We start from the raw sequence: 18,748 nt of genomic DNA on the forward strand, positions 1-18,748 counted from the left end.
CTGCCAGGCAAAAGGGCGGGAGGAAGAGGGGCGCTTCCCGCAGGTTATCAGCCGATTGGAGGCGGCATATTCTTCCTTTGCCCTCTCCTTCGCACAAGGTTAGGTGTAACGGTTTTGTCCGAGTTTGTGAGTGGAGGGCTGCTGACATGGCGGAGGTTCTGCTCGGTCTTCGGAGGGTAATGACCGGGAGATGGGTTGGGGTTATTGTTGATTTGCTTCCTGAGGCTCGAAGCTTTTCTGAGTGTCGTTGGACATCGTGGGAAGGGCGCTGACCTCGCTGGCGGTGTATGGTCAGCTCGGTTCTTTATGGGGGACGGCCAGCAACCCATATTCCCTCGAGGCATGCCAACCGCAGTGCAGGGGCTCAAGCCGCGGCCGGTGAGAGATGAGACGGCTCTCAACCTGGACCCATCACACACGAGGTAAACCGCAAATGTGCACTTGTCCCAAAACAGTAATGTTCGAGTTGAGGGGGAGCGGACCCTGGCCCAGGCTTTCTGTCGGTCGGTTCCGCGGCATGATTACGAGGCTAAGTGCGCCCCTTATTCTGGCTGATGAAATTTTGACTTGCCATGGTGATGCTTGTTGTTGCGCCCTTCAACTCACTACCGTTTGAGCATGAAGACTGGTTGCGCAGGGGATGAGCATCATTATGCTCAATATCTATCATGCGCAATCCCGTCGGCGGGATGTCCGTGTGGTACCAGGTGGACCTAGATGCGCTGCACCCGAACCCTGAGTCCAATTCCATCACGGTGATATCGTGGCCAGAGGTAATCACTCTCAATTCTGCCGAGGTTATATCTGTGGGCAGCAGTGGCCGCATCAGTAAAGTCAAGACAGGAACAAAGGTCCTGATGACCAGAGGTTGTCAGCATCGCAATACAGTCAACAGGATATAGTCGCCAGCCCAGTTGCCCTTCTGGTTTTCCTCGAGCTGCCATACTTCCCATTGCATCGTATCATCGAGGGGTTTTTGCTGACGTGGTTGCGTACAATGCTTCAAAGGATGAAGCAAGAGCCATACAAGCAAGCACTCTCAGAGCCGGCTCCCAAAACGCTTGTTGGATGAACCACGTTGATGACGCGTCTACCAAAGCATACCGAAAAGACGCAGCCTAACCTTGCTCGAAGCAACGTACGTGGTACTCTGGCTTGCAGCTAGGGTCAAAAGATTTAGTAACGAGACAGGAAGCTGTCAAGGGGGTATGCAGGGGTGAGGATCGTAGCTGCAACACTTGGTTTGCCTCCCGCCAGGCTGACGTGGGTGGTTCGGGTAGAGTGACCAGGGTGCGTTGTTGGTGCACCGCTGGGGTGGTTCGGTTTGGTGGACCAGGCCTCGTTTGATGCCGGGGAGGGAAGACTAAAGACCATGGGTGAGCCTTGATGCGGTGTCAGGGTGGCCAGAGATCTTTGATGGAAAGTGAAGGCTCCGCTAGGCTATACGATCACCAAGATCAGCAAGGCAATGGATCATGGAAGGACGTAGTCGACAAGGGTCAATCCCGCGGCGAGTCTGCCTCCATGACAAGGCCCGAAAGGAAAATCACGAACCAAAGGCTTGGGCTTCCGTGGGGCAGGTTTCAAAAGTTACAGAAATGCCCGAAGCGGTAGGTAATTTGGTAGATGATCGGAGACAAGATTACTGACTGTGCTGGTTCGAGCGTCATGCTTGGACTTTATCGGCGGCTGGAACGAGGGGCGGTATTTGCGTTGTCTTCGTGCAGGAGAAAAGAGGCAGAGGCAGAACGGAAGACCCGGTCATTCAAGGGACGACCTGACGTTACTTTGGTTGAAGCTGCTTTGACGACGTAGTAAGAACGCGAGCGCTTGTGGTAACAAGATCCGACATGCGCAATAGATATTATCGTTGGCCTTCCTGTCGGTCCCAGCGTCAGGGATACTTAATAACCTTCTCTTATGGCAGCTCCAAGTCTTTTTGCGATGATGAATCCTCGAAAGTCGACAGTCATCAAAGGCGCCGCGTTGTTATTAGATGCTGACGTGACCAGAAACTGGTCAACAGATCATGCGTTGACGGGCATACAGAAGAATCAGCTCCACATGTTTAGACTGTCGGAAAGCCTTTTATACGCAGGGTATGGGGTCGAATACAAAGGCAGTCGGTTTAAAGTTGTATGAAAGGCGCATCGAGTTTGGAAGTTATACAGGCAACGAAAGATAAATATCTGTGTCCTGTTATCTTGTATCGTCAAACCAACCTCTTCAATGGTACCCTAACCCAAACAAGATAGAGACTGTCAAGCTCCCATCTCGTATCTTCGGCTACGCCTTCGAACTCGAGGCGTCAACACCGTGCCGAAATGCAAATCAACGAAATGAAAAAGATGTTGTCTTGGTAGTCCCTGACAATTCGGCGCTACCGCTCCATGGGCTAGAGGTTCTGCTGTGTAGTGATCGTAGTGGCATGGTTTGACAACTTTGCCCAAAGGTTGCTTCATTACCGTCTGATGATGATGGGTTGAGATCTTGACAGACTGGGAGAAAGTAGGCTACACAGAAGGGACCTCCGTAGTCTGACTTGGTCGTTGAGACACATCCCGAGGGTGGTCAAGTCAGTTGTGTCAGTCAGCTGACAAAGTTCGGTGACATCAGCCGCGTCGGCTTCTAACGAGTTACTGCTCCGCGGTCTTGGCAGGGGAGGAATTCGATCCATTGCCTACCACTTTTCCTACTTCATTCGTGAATGGGCTCAAAGTCCGTCTATTGTCGGGTATACTCGAACATTGAATCAAAGAGAACTCGTTTCCTATACTCTACCACCAATGCCTCAATCTGGCAATAGGCCGAGGTACTGCCAAGCGTATTCGAATGCCACGGAGACGTGAAAGAGGTTAAATCAAGCTTAGCCGAAGTGGCATGTCGATGGTTTTATGGGCACTGGTTTGATTGACTGCCAAACGGTTCTCGAGGGAAGCAAGCCCTGCTGTCCCCGCTGCTATTCATAAAATCCTTTCTCTTACGTCCCATCTCCTACTCCCCGTGGGTTGTCTCCCATCATCTTCCGACCGGTTCTCCTTCATCAGGCATCTCTACATGATACTGCCACCATCTCTTTCCTCACCGTTTGTGAGTCTCCATCCTGTCTCTCGTCGCTCCGCTGCCCCTCCGAATCCATCTCCTGTCCGGTGGCTCCATCGTGCCGCCTCTCAGCGGTGACTGGTTCCTATCAAGCCTTTAAAGGTACTGGTTGATGAAGGTGCGGGCGGCGCCAACGCGGGCGTAGACACCAGGAGCGTTGGGAGCAGCGCAGCCCTCACCCCAAGAGACGACACCGACGAGAGTCCTGGAGCTGGCCTCGATGATGGGACCGCCGGAGTCACCCTGGCAGGAGTCCTTGCCACCGGCAGCGAAGCCGGCGCAGATCATGTTGGTGGTGACGGCAGAGGTGCCGTAGTAGGAGCGGCAGGTGGTGCGGGAGATGATGGGGACGTCAACCTTCCTCAGGGCGGTGGGGAGGGTGCTGCCGCCGGACGAGGTAGTTCCCCTTGCATTGCGTGTTAGCCATCCTGAAGAACCATTCGGGAACAGCTAAGGGGGTCACAAGACTTACCAGCCAGCGGTGGTGGTGAGAGTGTTGGCAGCGGGGTCCGAGTTGGCAGCGGCCAGGGTGGCGTAGCTGATGGTGGAGCTCGTGGGGATGGGGGTAGCGAGCTTCCAGATGGCGAAGTCGTTGTCGTACCTCGAGGCGACGTAGCCGGGGTTGACGACGATCGAGGAGACGCGGACAAGAGTGCCACCGGAGCTGCGGTTCTGCTCGAATGTCAGTATACTGGGCAAATATGATGACTGGGTCAGGGTTCACATACCAGGCTGCCGGCGCGGACAGTTACGGAGGAAGCGCTGACGCCGGTGCTGCAGTGAGCGGCGGTCAAAACGGTGTTGGCGTTCAGGAGGGATCCGCCGCAGAAGTGCGAGCCGCTCCTCTGCAGGGAGACGATGAAGGGGAAGTCTCCAGCGCTGGCCGCAACTCCGCCAACGATCTGGAGCTCCTCCTGGGGGGCAGGGACGGGGGAGCCAAAGGCGACGGCGGTGAAGCCGAGAGCGGCGACGAGAGTCTTGAAAACCATGATGAAGAAGCGAGCCGGATGAGGAGCTACCGAGAGATGGTTGGATGCTGGACTGAGAGGACTGAAGTAGGATGAGATGAGATGAAGGGAGCTGATGACATGGACGACGATGACCTCGCCATCTTTATAGTCACGAACTTCACGACAACGCACGATGCCCCTATCCTACAACCTTCCCTTTCAGTGCTTGGAGAAATCAAGGCACAACACGTGCCTCTGCGGCATGTCCTTCCAGATGGGGACTATCATGGCAGTCCTATGGATTCTATCCACAAGTTCTCTGCAGTAATGAGACCTTCCGTATGAGGTTTGAGCTTCCAGAACATGTGAAAGTTCCAAGGCCGCTTGCGGAAGGCTGTGTGACTAGCTCCGACGAGCGTGGGCGGCACACGTCTTGCTTGTCTGTTACAGAGCGAGTTCTGTTTCGAGCCCAAGTTGACATGACTGCTTCAGTCAGTCTTTCACCTGTGAGAAATACAACCTTAAACTGCCCACAAAGAAGTACTGCAATAATTTATTCTCGCACAAGCCACCGGTTTCTCCCTGCTCAGTCATGGCGTTCATGGTGACATTCAACGACGAGACGGCAGATGACACCGGGCCACCCACATACTGATCGATCGCGTCAGCGGGGGCTCCATAAAGGTCCTCACGGCGCTATTTTCCATGTACAGACAAGGCTCTGCTGCCGGCGATCATCTGCGGGGGGGACTAATGTAGATCATCTCTGAGGCGTCGAAGACTAAAGCTTGTTCTTTCAATACCACCTTCTACGAAGGGACAGGCTAGCTACAGCCAAGCATCTGGCAGGGGCGATAGATTAGTATGCATAGCACCATCAGTGCTGTCGCTGGCGTGACACGACTGATCGTTACTGATTGGAACCGACGTTGATGGCGAATCATCAACGGGGGCAAGTACCGAGATATCGGGCTCTCCCGCATACGCTAAAGCTAAATCGGGCAGTTGCGATTAATTACCCCACGTTCATAAGATGGTATCTTCAGCTACGGAGGATTGCCCTGCTAGGAGCAGATCGCTCGGTCGGTTTCTCATCTAGGCAGGCGGATCAGACGGAGCGCCGGAGACAGCAGCTGACAGGCTGCTGAACGCAGCCTTCGCAGCGTCATTTGTCCCAATTAGAAGCACAGTAAACCTGCTCACGCTGGCAACTCTGCAGATTCTCGTCACGCTCTCTCCGTCCTTGAAACATGAGGCAAATGTCCCCAGCGCTTAAGCAATTCCTGCTCATTTCTGGCGCTTTCATCAGCCTCTGGATCCTGTGGTCGGCCTTCTTCAACGCCGCCATGGACACTCTTGACTTCCCTTTTTCGATCGAACTGGGCGGCGCATCCATCGTCCAGGCCGCCGGAAATGCCGAGGAGCCGGTACAGGCCAAGACCGGCTCCAAGGCTGCGATCTTCACCCTGAAGGACGGTCGCCTCTCTTCCGGCGACTTCATCCTAGGACGCTATGCCTCCGAAGACCGAAGCTTTCTTCCCAAGCCTGTCCTGTGGTTCAAGAAGACCGATGGCGACGGCCCCAAAGTTCAGCGAGTGACTGCCAAGGAAAAGGATGGATCGTTTCAATTGATCTTCTCAGGTGTGTGGCGCCTTTGCAAGAGTCGCCTATGATGCGCTTGTTGATGTGTTTGTGACTGATGATCTCTCAGGTGCTGGTCTGATCGTTGAAGACGGTCAGGTATTCGCTGACCTTTCCGGGAGTAAGTAACAAAGCAAATAAATACGAAGTGTAAAGCTGACAGCCCGATTTCGCAGACGATGAATCCAAGTTGGTCGCCAAGAATTGAATCTAGTAGGCGTAATCGCTGAGGCGAGGGAAGAATGCAGAGTTATGATGAAGACTTTGTGCCATTTCCCCGGCAATGCCGCATTTCCAACAATTTACCAATGCAAATTCGACATCTGGTCTGCTCTTGAATCTAATTGACGTGCCAGGCATCTTCATGAGTGAACTTTCACAGCAATGACAGTGACGAAGGCGATCAGGCGGCACTTCGACGACAGGAACGATGATATTGATATCGCTCAGTGCTTTCGGAACTCTGATAATGATTCGATGGAGCCCCTGGAAAGTATCCCGTACTCCGGAACTCTAGTTGTGTAGTTTGCTGGACGAGCCTCTTCAAGGTGACAGGGCCACGCTAAACTGTTCTTTGTCTTCATCCTCGTAGTCAGAGGTTCTTCGTTGTACGTTATGATTTTGCATACGGCAGGATACTAACACATACGACCATACCTACTGGAGAACTCGGGATCCCGTCCGCTCTCCCATAGATAAGCCAGTAAGGGTCGGACTAGTAGTTGGGTGGGTGACCACCAGCGAATCCCTGATGTTGTATGTTGTTTTTCCTTTTGCTATTCTACCCTAGGTGTGACATCTGGCGTGAGAAATGACTCTTGTGGGGAGCGTTGTGGGCCCGTGCAGGTGGAGCAACCGAGGTTTGTGACTAGTCGTAACTGAGGATGGCTTATGGCTCAACCTCGAAAAGTGTATGCAGTGATTGATGTAACTGCCGAAGATACACTCTCAGCGGGGTAGGTCACCGCCAGCGGCGTGCGTCTGCCAGATTACGATATGGTGAGTTTGTACTAGATATTGAACGATTTATATCATCGGCGGTCCGCCTTCGGGGGCCCGGAAAAGCACTTGTAAAGGTCTGGTAGCCAGTAGCATCAACTCAGGCGTGGCCGGCCTTGCCCCCGTGTGGCGCTCGGTGCCGGTGCCGACTTCCGTGCCGATCCTCATCAGGTTCGGCCTCCGAAGGAAAATCGACAGCTGCTGTAAAGATACGTGCTCCGCCAGAGGCAACAACCATTCCATCTAAACACTTTTCCCCTCAGCCGATCTCTATCAGGCCACTTTTCCCCTCAGCCGATCTGTATCAGGTCACTTCGAACCTCGAAACTGATCTTTTAGCGTCAGACAGTAGGATGATTGTAACGTACCTTTGAAAAGGGTCACACCGGCCGGCCGGCCTTTTTGTGCCTTTGGTTACTAGCTTGTTCGCGACTGCGGGAAGCTGCAATTAGTGAATCTGTGCCATTGGTGGTGGAGCTAATGATTGTCTCTAGAGTGGCTCGGCTACCGAGATCATGGTCGGTAAACTTAAAAATCTCATTGTGACAAGGGGCTGACTCGTATCTACGATTCAGTTAATCGGTCTCTAAACGAACAGATCAAGACCAACACTCAACTTCTACAATCGAGCTTGGCTTGTAGAGCCGCAATCTGTCTCCCTGTCTCTGGATGTTGAGCTACCCCTGAGTAGGTGCCCCGGAAATCACGGGTAAGAAAGCACAGGGAGGAGTTGGACGTTCCGCCAATTTAGATCCCTGCCTGCCGATTACAAGCCCCGCCGAAGCAGCCGGATCGACTCTCAATCTGTCACATTGGCAACCTCGAGCGGTGCGAAAGCGAACATATTAAGGTGTCGGCTCGCATATCACTAGTGGTGGTCCCTTGCCTTCGTTTCCCTGTCCGTAGACCTGCGTCACAAGCTCAATCACGGGGTGTCCCGGAGTTCAGGAGCGATTCATGAATGATGAGCCCCATTGAATGAAGTAAGTCTGCTTTAAAGAGTCCGGAAGCTGCGGCTGACTGACTGCCTCTTTCAACACTGAGAAAATCATCACTTCTCTACGTTCACCCAGTTGTGTTATCTTGGTCATCTTCACAATGAGACTCCGTGACAATCGCCTCTCCACTGGGCCCCTAGCTTTGATTGTGGTATGGGTTCTCCGGTCCTCAGCGACACCCACAGCCCCTGGCCCAAGACTGAGGGCAAGTCGGACAACGGAACCATGTGCCGCAGTGAGCGCTTCTTGGGCTGAGCAGATTGCTGCCGACCCTGCATGTGAGTGGCAGACCCCTTCTACCCTACTCAAAACGCATCCGTTAATCATGACCCCCAAGCCTTGCCCGTGGTCCCAGCCAAGATAGCTCATAGCTGTCTCCTGTCTGTTCCTTTTGGTCAACAGGCTGCGCTAGATTACCTTGACTCTATCGTACCTTATCTTGACTGGCAGACCGATCCGACTTACAAGGCAAACCCACCACCAGACTACTTTTTTCCTCCTCATGATTACTATGCGGCAATGGAAAAAGTGCGGCAAAAGGTTGCCACAGGACAGTATGCCAGCGAGTATGCTTTCCAGGACGACTTCTACAAGAGCGTGTTTGGCCCTGCTCATGACTCTCACATGGTTGTATACCCAGATGCCCTAAGCCGGGCTTTTCAGTGGCAACGACAGCGCTCTCTGGTATCCATCAGCGAGGATGGTATGTCGTTACCGGTGATCAAGGTGTACGGTAAGTGACGTTGCATAGACTCTTGCTCGGACTTGAGCGGTCACCAAAAACACAGTATAATTGACTTGACCGCAGAGGATGTAATCGCATCACCGTCGACTGCTCCTATAGTCACAAAGATAAACGACCAGGACCCGATCAAGTACCTCGAGGACACCATCTACCAAGTGACGTGGGCCCGTGACCCAGACTCTGCTTACAATAGCATGTTTTATTCGGCTGCTTACTCTGCAGCCGGTCTCAGCTCAGGATACTTTGCAGGCGGTGGTCGGCTTCGATACGTTTACCAAGGCCCGCAGACTTCGCTCACATTTGACAACGGAACGAAAGTGACCTTTGAAAATCAGGCGTTGGTCAAGGGCAACATGACGGGAGTAGTCGATGGTCCCAGTTTTTACGAAAAGTTCTGCACCCCACGGGCAACCGACGACTCGTCCGCCGAAACCCAGCTTGTGAGTGACGATTCACAAGCCCCTAGTGCCGACCAGCCAGTAAGCAGCGATTACCCTAAGCCTGTACGGGCCTCCGCCGATGGGGTGATCTCTGGGTATTATCTTGAAGGCCAGGGTCTTGATGATGTTGCCGTGCTATCAGTGCTCAACTTTGATCCCGCCAAATCAACAGAGTTCCAATCTGTGATGGACGACTTTTTCAAGAGCGCAAAGGCAGCCGGGAAAACGAAGCTCATCCTTGATTTGCAGGCCAACGCCGGCGGCTTCGCCATCCTGGGCTACGAGGTATTTGGCCAGCTCTTCCCGCAGCAGAAGCCACAGGACAACGGCCGCTGGCGAAAGAATCCAGGCTTCGACGCCATTGCACGCTCCTACTCTGAGGCCGTCGCAGGAGTGGACCTGGCGACCACCCCCAGCGACGACATTGTCGTGGCTGCGGAGACGTGGTTCAACTGGAGGCATGACCTCAACACATCCAACTTGAACTTCCAATCTTTTGAGGATAAGTTTGCGCCTCAGATCTTCGCCGACACGCCTTACACGTCTCTGATGCGGTGGAATCTTTCAGACCCTCTGGAGGCCAGCAACGCAACGTTTGGCCTCGGCATCGAGTTCAGTGGCTACGGTACCCGGGCCGACATGGAGCCGCCCTTTGCGGCGGAGAACATCGTCATGCTCCACGACGGCACCTGCATGTCCACGTGCTCCACGTTAGCCGAGGTCCTGCGTGTCCAGGGCGGCGTCAAGTCTATCGCCATCGGCGGCCGGCCCGTCAAGGGTGACATGCAGGCTATCGGCGGCGTCTCAGCCCCGCAGGCTATCGTCTTCTTTGACATTTATACCTATGCACAGCTCGCACTCAAGTTCAAAGTGTCCGACTCGGACCGGGCTGCTCTGGAAAGGTACACACCACTCGCCTTTAACCGCAGCACGGACGGCGTCGTCAATGGCAAGGACGCCATTCTCCCCGAGCACATTGACGACGGTCTGCCGAGCCAGTATGTCTACCGGGCTGCTGACTGCCGGTTGTTCTACACGCAAGAGATGATTAACGATGTTTCTGCCGTTTGGAGGGCAGCCGCTACGGCGGCTTTCAATGGTGGCAAATGCGTGGCAGGCGGCCTGTAGGGCTTGGCCGGCGATATGTACTGGCAAGTCCTGAAGCTCGTGGCAATGTGTATTGCTGAGCTTGGCCGATGTTGAGTAAGTTGCAGTTATTCAAAGCAGAACTGACGCTGTAAGAGCCTGCATCGTGATCATGGACTTGAATGAGAAAGGCTTATGGCCTTGCAATTGCACGGCTCTTTCATGAATTTTACCATTGAAGTCACTGATTGATCTACTTTTTGACTCTGATGCTCTACCTTGTCGAAACTTTGATTGGATGCGTGACATCTCTCGATTAAAGCCACCACCAAAATGGCTTGGTGGTTTACTCCTTGCCATGAATAGGGGCAGGTCCTCATCCCTTAGGAACGTGGAAGACCAGTCAACACAGACGGGATTCCAATAAAACTAAAGAAACCCCAGAGGAAAGAAAAAGTCATAGAGAAGAACGAGCCAATGCTAGCGTTGCCAACCGATGTCCTCATAACAATGTATTCCCAGAGTCCACGTAAACAATGGAACCGCCAGTTCCTTTACCAAGAGAGGAAGTGGATCCTAAGGCGAGCCCCGAAGAAGAGATACTCTTCCCAGGAGACGAAACTTGTTCATCATGTACCGATTGCACACCATTTCCATGGCGCCGAGTCACCACCCCCAACACCGCGCCTCCCACACCCGCCTATTTCGCCGGCGCCTTCCCCCTGACAAACTTCGTATGCCTCCCCGTAATCACGACAGCCCCCCTCCGTCCCTCCTCGACCTTCCACACGCCAACAGTCGTAAACGCCAGGCTGCCGCCGACCTTGTCCACAGAGCCCTCAATCTCGACCTCCTCGCCGAGCCGCACGCTGCTGACGTAGCTGACGTGGATGTCGACGCTGACGCCCGTGCCGCCGCGCAGGTCCCACGCCGCGACGGCGAGGCCGCCGGCCCAGTCGACGATGGTGGCCGAGACGGAGCCGTGCAGGCCGCCGGCGGCGTTGAGGTGGCAGGCGGCGATGGGGAGGCGGAAGACGACGCGGCCGCGCGAGGCGTGGGTCAGGCGGAGGCCGTGCTCGGCCGGGGACAGGAGGAAGGCGTAGAGCGGGGAGGCGAGGCAGCGGGTTGCGTGGTAGTCGGTGATGTGAGCTTCCGTTGTGGGGTCCGAGGCCGGGAGGGGTTGTTGCGTGGACATGGTGCTGGGCGGTGTGACGGTTTTTTTATTTGGGACTTGGACCGAGTATTGGCAAATGAGTGTATGCTAGGTGTTGCGTTTCTGCCTCGTTGAGGGCAAAGTGGTGCGTGAGTTGGGAGACGGTGAGGTATGAGCATGTCGAGTCACTGAGAAGTGAAAAGAAGGTTGAAATGGGTATCATCACGTGCGACAGAGCCCCGCCGAACATCGGACGGATCCCGCCTCCGTCACGGACTCGCCCGCAGGCCTGCCCCTATTCCAACACCGAACACAGCAAGAAGCAAGCAAAGCCTAATCAAAGCAATCAAAGTTGCTACAGAAAGGGGGTATCGTACTCCAACGAGCCTCAGAGCACTTATGTCAAGCCCAAACGCCAAGCGACCGCAGACGGGCATGTCGGATTCAACTCCCACACCACCCGGAGCACTTCCGCCCTTCGGCCTGCGAAAACAGATTGCTCGCCTTCCGTCCGCCGATGACGCTCGCAGGCGTCTCCTATGCCTGCTTTCTCCTCTTCCTCTGGCCCCGCTTCCTAGCCGCGACGATCTGTCTCCTCGCCAAGATCTTGGTGATCCACTGCCGGATCCAGCCCTGCATCATGACCGTCACGGTGATGCAGACGACGGGCGCCGCAATCTTCCAAAAGTAAGGAATGCCATAGGCGAGCTGCGGGAACGGCTCAAAGTTCTGGCCGAAATAGCCCGTGATGAAGGTCAACGGCAGGAAGATGATGGTAATGACAGTCAGCTGCTTCATGCTCTCGTTCTGGTTCGCCGAGATGGTGTTGAAGATGAGGTCAATGAGGTTGTCGGCGCTGCGCTTGATCTGTTCCATGGCTTCCGTGATGATGACGCAGTGATCGAGGACGTCGCCGAGGTACGTGTGCGTGAGAGGCGTGACGATGACGCCCGAGGCCGGGTTATGGAGCTCGCGCGCTGCCATGTCGGGACGCAGGTCGGTCGCGTGATCGCGCAAGACGTTGACCACATTGTCGATCGGGTTCAGAAACGTGAGCATCTTGTTGATCTCGGAAATGCAGATGTACAGCTGTCTGCTCTGCTTGATGTTAGGCGATGTCAGAACGTCGAGCTCGAGATCCCCAATGACATCTTGGTAGACAGCCGTCAGAGGAAGAGCCAGATCGATAATGGCATCAATGATGGCCTGGACGAGGAGCGACGCGTCACACGACTGCCGCAGGATAGTGCCGGGAGTCGACAGACGCAGCGCAATCGGCCGTTCGATGTCGCGAGCCGACACCTCGAAGAACGAGATGACGGTGTTGTCTGAGGTGAGGAAAATCGAGACCTGCTCGGCACTAACGGCAAGGTCGCGCGAGTTGAGCGACGAGTGCTTCTCCATGTAATCGGTACGAGCCTCGTTCGGCGAGGCATGGTAACGCTGCAGCGTACGGACGAGAATGCTATCGTCTGGTGTCAGGTCGGGGTCTTCGACGCTGAACCCGAGCTTGGCCTTGACACGGTCGCGGCGAGACATGTGCGCAGTCTTCGATGGCACGGCAGCCCTCTCCGGGTCCGTCTTGGCTGCAGAGTCCTTCATGGCACCGGCATCCGGGCCGCTGCCGCTAAGCCACCTCTTCGCCCGCATGAAGCCCCTTGCCGACTTTTTCGTAAGAACGCTGCTCCTGTCCGAGTCGGAATCGCTGTCGCTGTCGCTGTCAGGATCTACGAGCCGGACGAGCTTCTGCAGCGTCAGCAGGATAAAGGCGTGGTTCGGGTACCAGTCCGTCTTGGTACGGTTGCGCGTGTTCATGATATCCTCAATAGCCAGCTTGTGCAGGCCCTTGTGCTGACCGCACGCCTGGATGACGTCCCAACTGAGGCCATTGATGTTGATCCAGCGACACTTGCTCCAGGTGGGCTGCGGCCTCTGCAGGTACTCGATAAAGTCCTCGTTGCCAAAGGATCGGCTCTCGACACGGCCCTCGTCAAAGTCGGCCACGGTGATCTCGCACTCGGCGTGCAGGGCGGGGACCGAGGCGTGTCCTCCGTCCGGCTTCGAAGGGTCGTAGCCGGGCTCAGAGCCGGGCTGCCAGCCTGGGCGGTGCGACTCGAAGTCGAAGGCAATATCGTCGTAATCGTCGACCGCTCGGAATGTGTTGGCGCGAGAATCGGCGCGTCGGCGGACGGGGGAGAAGGGAGTTTCGGGGTCAGACGAGGCCGTGTTCGTGCGATGTGCCAGGCCTGGGGTGGGACTGATGGTGGTCTTGAGTCTCAGGGGCTGTGTATGCGGCGAGACCAGCTCGTCGGGGGCCGTCTCGACCTTTTGGAGGACAGGAAATTGCGTCGAGTCTTCGGCCATGGCTGGTTATGGTGATGACGGCAAGAGGTCGCGGCAGAGACGATTGGAGGTGGGCGACATGAGTGTTTTGGAGAAGTGTTGTCTCACGGACGATGGCCGACAGAGCGCGAGGCAGTGCTCTGCAGGGTTACTGGCCTCCAGGATGATGGCAGAGTCGCAGATCGTTGGCCAGGGTCGAAGCTGGTTGCGAGTGGTCAGGCCGTATGTGGTCGTGCTTTGGGCTAGGGTTACGAAACGTGCGGCCCGACCCTTCCAGAGGGTATATCTGCCACGTATTATGGAAGAAAGCGATGCTGCGATTGATGAAAGAGGATATTGATCAAGAACGACGACGTGAAGGAGACAGACTCCAGAACGTCTAGTGAGGGGAGTGGGAAGATCGAAGACCGCAGGCGGCAGCACGTGGTGATCGCAGATAAGATACGTGCCCATACAAGCCTTGCCCAGAATGACTCAGCGGCATGTCAACTGTAATGCAGTGGTCCAAGTGAACTTTACAGTGTTCTTCACGTACAAGCTTTTAGTCAAGCTTCGCCCCACGAAAATCCAAGACAGCAACGCCTGTCGATACCAATGCGCGGCCCTTTGACGTGATGTGCATTAATTGCATGCGTGAATTGAATGGATGTCATGGATGTAGCGCTATTGCCGAAGCCTGACACAAAGTCCATGGCACTGCTAATACTCACTCAAATTCATACGACACGCACATCTTTTACCTTCACGCCGAGCACTGCATTTTACCCCCATATTTTTACGAACACTAGCCATGCAACCGTAGGCCTTGCTGTGGGCGATGCCAAGCGGTCAAGCATGTCGCCCAGACCAAAGAGAATCCGGTCATCATTGACCTCACATCGTTGTCAACTGGTTGCACCCAACCATGGGCTCCAACTCCATACTCGATGCAAGAAGAGATGGCATCGGAGTGAGATTAATACCAAGTTTTACTACTTCATGAGGTCAATACATGACCAAGCTACTTGGCATCAGGCCCAACATGGATAATATCAAAGGTCGAATCCGCTCCACCGCAAGCACCAAGTACGAGCCTGCCCTGCCCAGGAACAATACACTGTCCGTTTCCGTTGGCTGGCTGCCAGACGAACGACTCGCCCTCCTTGGCGCCCTTGAGATCAACAAGCTGCCCGACGTCCGTCTTGCCCTCGCCGCCGGCACGTCCACCGCAAGAAAACACGGTTACGTTGTCATCGGCCGCCCTTCGGCTGTCCGTGCTGACACAGCCGTTCGTCACGACGCTCACCACGAGAGCAGATCCCGGCCTGGAACCATCGTTGTGGGCACCCGCCGTTATAAAATCAAATTTCTGCTCAGGCGCTCCAGAGCAGGGTACGAGAGCGAGAGGGATCAGGTTCTGGCGGAAATCGCCAGCTGTGGGATCAACGGACACACACTCGCCGGTTGAGGCTCGGAGAGATACGGACTGCACAGGACGGGTGGCGCCAGAGTCAAATTGGTGCGCCTCTGCCGCGGCTATGGGGTTGAGGGTACCACCGGCCCGGGAGACGGGGATCGGAGCCGTGGGGTTGACGGGTGTGGTAGAACCAGGTGTTTCAGGAGCGGCGTCATCCTTCTTTTCCTCCCCTCCGCCATTGCCATTGCCGTTGCCGTTGCCGTTGCCGTTGCCGTTGCCCCCGCCCGCACCAGCGCCACCGCCACTATCAATAGTAGAGAAGATTGGTGTAGGGGCACCTTCTGGAGCCGAGGGCTGCGTGGGTGGCTTTGTGGGCGCAGGTGGCGCCCGAGATACGTAGGACTCTGTGGTCGAGGACAAAGCCGGGTCAGGAGTACAATAACCGCCGTTGTTATCCTCGCCAGTTCCAGCATCAGGAGCAATAGTTGAGAAAATAGGTTCCGGGGCGCCGCTGGGTGCAGTTGGTGGAGCGGTAGGCTGAGCGGCAGACCTGGTCCTTCTGGTTCTGGTTTTGGAGCAAGACGATGTCTGATCGGGAGTGTTTGCGTTATCGTCGTCGTTATTATTGCCGCCTTGGTTACCTCCATTACTGCCGGCTTTGCCCCCTCTTCCACTGGCATGACCTCCATCGTTGCCACTATTGGGGGCAATCGGGGAGAAGATAGGCGTCGGTGCACCAGGGGGTGCCGTGGGCGGGGCAGCCTTTGAAGTGGTGGAGCTAGTAACGGGGGCCGCTGTCGAACAAGGTAGGGCTTCGGCATCGTTACCGCTGCCATTGCCGCCTTCGTTACCGCCATCGGGAATGATAGTTGAGAAGATTGGTGTTGGAGCCCCGTTGGGTGCGGTAGGCTGCTGGGTGGGCCCGGCGACGGGAGGAGCAACGGGGGGAGCAGCGGGAGGCGGCATAACACCTCCATTGCCGTTCCCGTTGCCATTTCCATTGCCGTTGCCATTTCCATTCCCGCCCCGGTTATCGCCGTTCCCACGCCCGTTCCCGCCGCTTCCCTGGCCACCGCCACCGCCACCGCCAAAAAGACCACCCAAGTTGGGGAGGACACCTGCGCTGCCTGAACCCCCTAGAAACGAGGGACGGCCGGCCCCGAAGCCGGCACCGTGAGGACTCCGCTTCCACCGGATAGACATGCCTCCAATATTGAACCTCTGCGTCGTCTCGCCCTCGGCACAAGCGGCAACGCCGAGTGAGTCTCCGTTTGCGACGAGACACTGGCCGTCGGCGTTCTTCGGCTTCAGAGATAGTGCCATGCGGCCGGCATAGGCAAAGAGCTGAGACTCGGTGACCTTGCCCTCACCAGCCGCGCGGCCGCCACAGGAGAAAAGGTTGACGTTGCCGTTGCGGCTGTCAAAATTGAGGCATGCTTGGGTCTGCCATGGTCAGCTAACGAGTCCATGCCGTTGCATGAGGGTTCGGCATACCAAGGTGTTCACGAAGAGAACCTGGCCTGGCTGGTCATTGTGCTTTCCAGCGGTAATGACATCCCAGCCCTGGCCTTCAGTCGATCCGCAGGCGGACAGCTGCACGGGGGTCAAGTTCGCACGAAAATCACCGGACAGGGGGTCGACAAAGAGGCATCGGCCGTCGGCAGTCTGGACCGACACATTGGCAAAGGCACGCGTAGCAGTGTCATCCCGCTGGTGGGCCTCGGCGGTGGCGTCGGGATCGAGCGCCTCGACGGCACGGCGGCGAGGCATTGGGGTCGCAGCGGCGAAGGCGGCGAGCAGCGAGAGAAGTATGTGCTTCGACAGCATGGTGGCGTGCGAAAGAAGAGGCAGACCTGATGAGCGGGCGAAAGTAAGAAGTAAAGTAAACAGGGACCTGCACTGCAGATTTCAAGAAGCGAAGGTAAGAGGAACTGAAAAAGGCGTGAAAAAGAAAGGAACGTGGATGGACAGAGCTAGCTGCGCAAAAGAGCGAAGCCGTGATGATCGACTGACTCTCCCAAAAGAATCCTCCGACGATGGGAGGAAGGGCGGTGCGTGGGAGATATACGCCGGCTGTCATGCCGCCAGAGTTCGACAGGGACATGGTCATGCTAGTACGAGACGAAGGTTGTCGCTCGCCCCCTTTCTCCTCAATTTCGTTTCCAACGCACCATTTTCAAGGCCCGTTTCACGAGGGCAAAAGCCCAAGAAAATCCAAGCGCCGTTTGTGCCGCTGACCATCAGCCTTGGAGAACGGTGTCCAAGGGGGGCAACTCGGGCATTTCGAAGACCAAGTGCAGGGTCAAAGAGGGGTCGCAGCAGTGGTTGGCGAGGTCCATCTCCCGTCCGATCACTGAGCGACGCAGGGAAGCGGCCTGATCAACGGAGCATTTTGCTGCGGTTCCTGTCGTCTGGTCGTCGGCTGTCAATCAGGTGCATGGGCGGGCCATTGGCTGAGGAGCCCGAAGATGCTGGCGTGTGAAACCACATCTGTAGCAGCAGGTGGTGGTGAGGAGGGGAGAGGAGCTGCGGTTAACGAGGATTGGTGGTGAGGGGACGAAATGGGGGACCAAAGGGCCAACTTGAGACGAGGCCCTGGATCTTGGGACCTGCCGAAGAGCCGGATTGGCTGTGCGGCGTGGGCCGTGCTCGATCTGGGGGGGTCTTGCCCTGCCTGACCCTGGTTGCCTGGCCCTGGCAGGATCTACCTGCTGCAGCTGCCGCCATGTGCTGCCCCTGGATTGAGACTGCCTCTGCCTCCCTTGGTACCGTATTCATTAGCCTTTTGAACACGTCCAGGCCAGGGGTGCCTCAAGGGAGGTGCTCCTCCTTGCACCTGATCCCCGAGCCATCGCACCTGCCTGACCCCAGCCGCATCCCCCAACAATACAGCGCAACTGGGGTGCTGACGGAGGAAGCCATTACGGGGTTGAAACGAAGGTGCCTTCTAGGCGCCATCGTAAGACAGGAGAACGGAAGAGGAGCGTCAACTGGTTGTCGACGACGATGCTATACTATATGCTGCCAGAATCAACGTCAAATGGTCCCTCCGTCGCCATCGCCGTCGCCGTCATTGTCAGCCATACAGACCAAGGCACCGTCTTACCTGTTTGCTGGTATGCTGGTGCCTTCATTGTCATCGTCCTGCCTCTGAAACATCCTTTCAGTTCGTCCGATATCCTCACCCTGGACAGCCTTTGCACTGCCCTCACCTGATGCGAACTTTGTTTCTTCGTCTCATTGCTTCTTCATTCCGACGTTGAGAGCTCAAATTGGTCCGATTCTCCTGATGCGCGGACCTGCGTTCAACGACTTCATCACGCTCCCCGCAGGCATGGTATGCACAGCAGTCGCATCTGGGGCTCGACAGCACCATTCAGCCGCGGCAAAACCTCCGCCGGACCAGCCAAGCTTGCACGCAGATCACTGCCACCGCCTCCGAGACGACAGGCAGAGACGATGTTAAATTGGGCCTTCTCTCCACCAACCTTCCATATCACTACATGGGATTTGCAATCGCAGGAAAGGAATCTCCGTTCGCCCTCCGCGCCAGAGTGGCTTCACATGCGACCAGCTGCGGGCCCTGAGACTCTGGCCTTTTTGGTCGCAGAGGTTTCGACATGGTGGGAGGCGCCGTCCAAGATCAGCTTAAACGTGGAACTAGAGGGCGGCTCCCATCTTCGCGCCGGCATTTCAGGCCTTGCAATTAGCTTGCGGCGCTTGCCTTTGCTGTAGTCGGCCGCTGCGCACGCCACTTTGCCACCACGTACTCAAACCCCATCCTCGAGCGGTAGTTATATGCCTTCAGCCTTTGCCTTTCCATCTTCAGCCACCTCAATCATGATCACTTCCGGCAGTTTCAATTGTGATTCTGCAAGCTGATTCCATGCGCTGA

At 55.9% G+C, this 18,748-nt stretch overlaps 7 protein-coding genes and 1 non-coding gene across 8 annotated transcripts; 4 read left to right on the forward strand and 4 right to left on the reverse strand.

Moving 5' to 3' along the window:
• Positions 1 to 3,198: 3,198 nt before the first annotated feature.
• On the reverse strand, positions 3,199 to 4,154 carry VDAG_05650 (trypsin; the record flags this gene model as incomplete). Its single annotated transcript, XM_009655047.1, has 3 exons — positions 3,831 to 4,154; positions 3,575 to 3,774; positions 3,199 to 3,508 (listed from the first exon to the last, which is right to left on the reverse strand). Exons 1-3 carry the CDS (start codon positions 4,089 to 4,091, stop codon positions 3,199 to 3,201), a joined length of 771 nt encoding a protein of 256 aa, XP_009653342.1. The 5' UTR covers positions 4,092 to 4,154.
• Positions 4,155 to 5,311: 1,157 nt separating this feature from the next.
• On the forward strand, positions 5,312 to 5,901 carry VDAG_05651 (uncharacterized protein; the record flags this gene model as incomplete). Its single annotated transcript, XM_009655048.1, has 3 exons — positions 5,312 to 5,693; positions 5,764 to 5,814; positions 5,870 to 5,901. 3 exons carry the CDS (start codon positions 5,312 to 5,314, stop codon positions 5,899 to 5,901), a joined length of 465 nt encoding a protein of 154 aa, XP_009653343.1.
• A 439-nt stretch (positions 5,902 to 6,340) lies between these two features.
• Positions 6,341 to 6,456, forward strand: VDAG_20018. The gene has a single exon (XR_692064.1). It is a non-coding gene; the product is annotated as a 5S ribosomal RNA (ribosomal RNA).
• Positions 6,457 to 7,790: 1,334 nt separating this feature from the next.
• On the forward strand, positions 7,791 to 10,003 carry VDAG_05652 (uncharacterized protein; the record flags this gene model as incomplete). Its single annotated transcript, XM_009655049.1, has 3 exons — positions 7,791 to 7,925; positions 8,093 to 8,423; positions 8,499 to 10,003. 3 exons carry the CDS (start codon positions 7,791 to 7,793, stop codon positions 10,001 to 10,003), a joined length of 1,971 nt encoding a protein of 656 aa, XP_009653344.1.
• A 658-nt stretch (positions 10,004 to 10,661) lies between these two features.
• Positions 10,662 to 11,156, reverse strand: VDAG_05653 (thioesterase family protein; the record flags this gene model as incomplete). Its single annotated transcript, XM_009655050.1, has 1 exon — positions 10,662 to 11,156. The coding sequence occupies one exon, from the start codon at positions 11,154 to 11,156 to the stop codon at positions 10,662 to 10,664; it is 495 nt and encodes a 164-aa protein (XP_009653345.1).
• A 495-nt stretch (positions 11,157 to 11,651) lies between these two features.
• Positions 11,652 to 13,478, reverse strand: VDAG_05654 (uncharacterized protein; the record flags this gene model as incomplete). The annotated part of the gene is made up of 1 exon (XM_009655051.1): positions 11,652 to 13,478. One exon carries the CDS (start codon positions 13,476 to 13,478, stop codon positions 11,652 to 11,654), a length of 1,827 nt encoding a protein of 608 aa, XP_009653346.1.
• A 979-nt stretch (positions 13,479 to 14,457) lies between these two features.
• VDAG_05655 (uncharacterized protein) lies at positions 14,458 to 16,680 on the reverse strand (the record flags this gene model as incomplete). The annotated part of the gene is made up of 2 exons (XM_009655052.1): positions 14,458 to 16,296; positions 16,348 to 16,680. 2 exons carry the CDS (start codon positions 16,678 to 16,680, stop codon positions 14,458 to 14,460), a joined length of 2,172 nt encoding a protein of 723 aa, XP_009653347.1.
• An 898-nt stretch (positions 16,681 to 17,578) lies between these two features.
• VDAG_05656 (uncharacterized protein) lies at positions 17,579 to 18,588 on the forward strand (the record flags this gene model as incomplete). Its single annotated transcript, XM_009655053.1, has 4 exons — positions 17,579 to 17,812; positions 17,882 to 17,969; positions 18,021 to 18,190; positions 18,376 to 18,588. 4 exons carry the CDS (start codon positions 17,579 to 17,581, stop codon positions 18,586 to 18,588), a joined length of 705 nt encoding a protein of 234 aa, XP_009653348.1.
• Between the last annotated feature and the right edge of the window lie 160 nt (positions 18,589 to 18,748).

The sequence above is a fragment of the Verticillium dahliae genome, genomic scaffold (assembly GCF_000150675.1).
Source record: "Verticillium dahliae VdLs.17 supercont1.11 genomic scaffold, whole genome shotgun sequence".
In the NCBI taxonomy this organism is placed as follows: Eukaryota; Fungi; Ascomycota; class Sordariomycetes; order Glomerellales; family Plectosphaerellaceae; genus Verticillium; species Verticillium dahliae.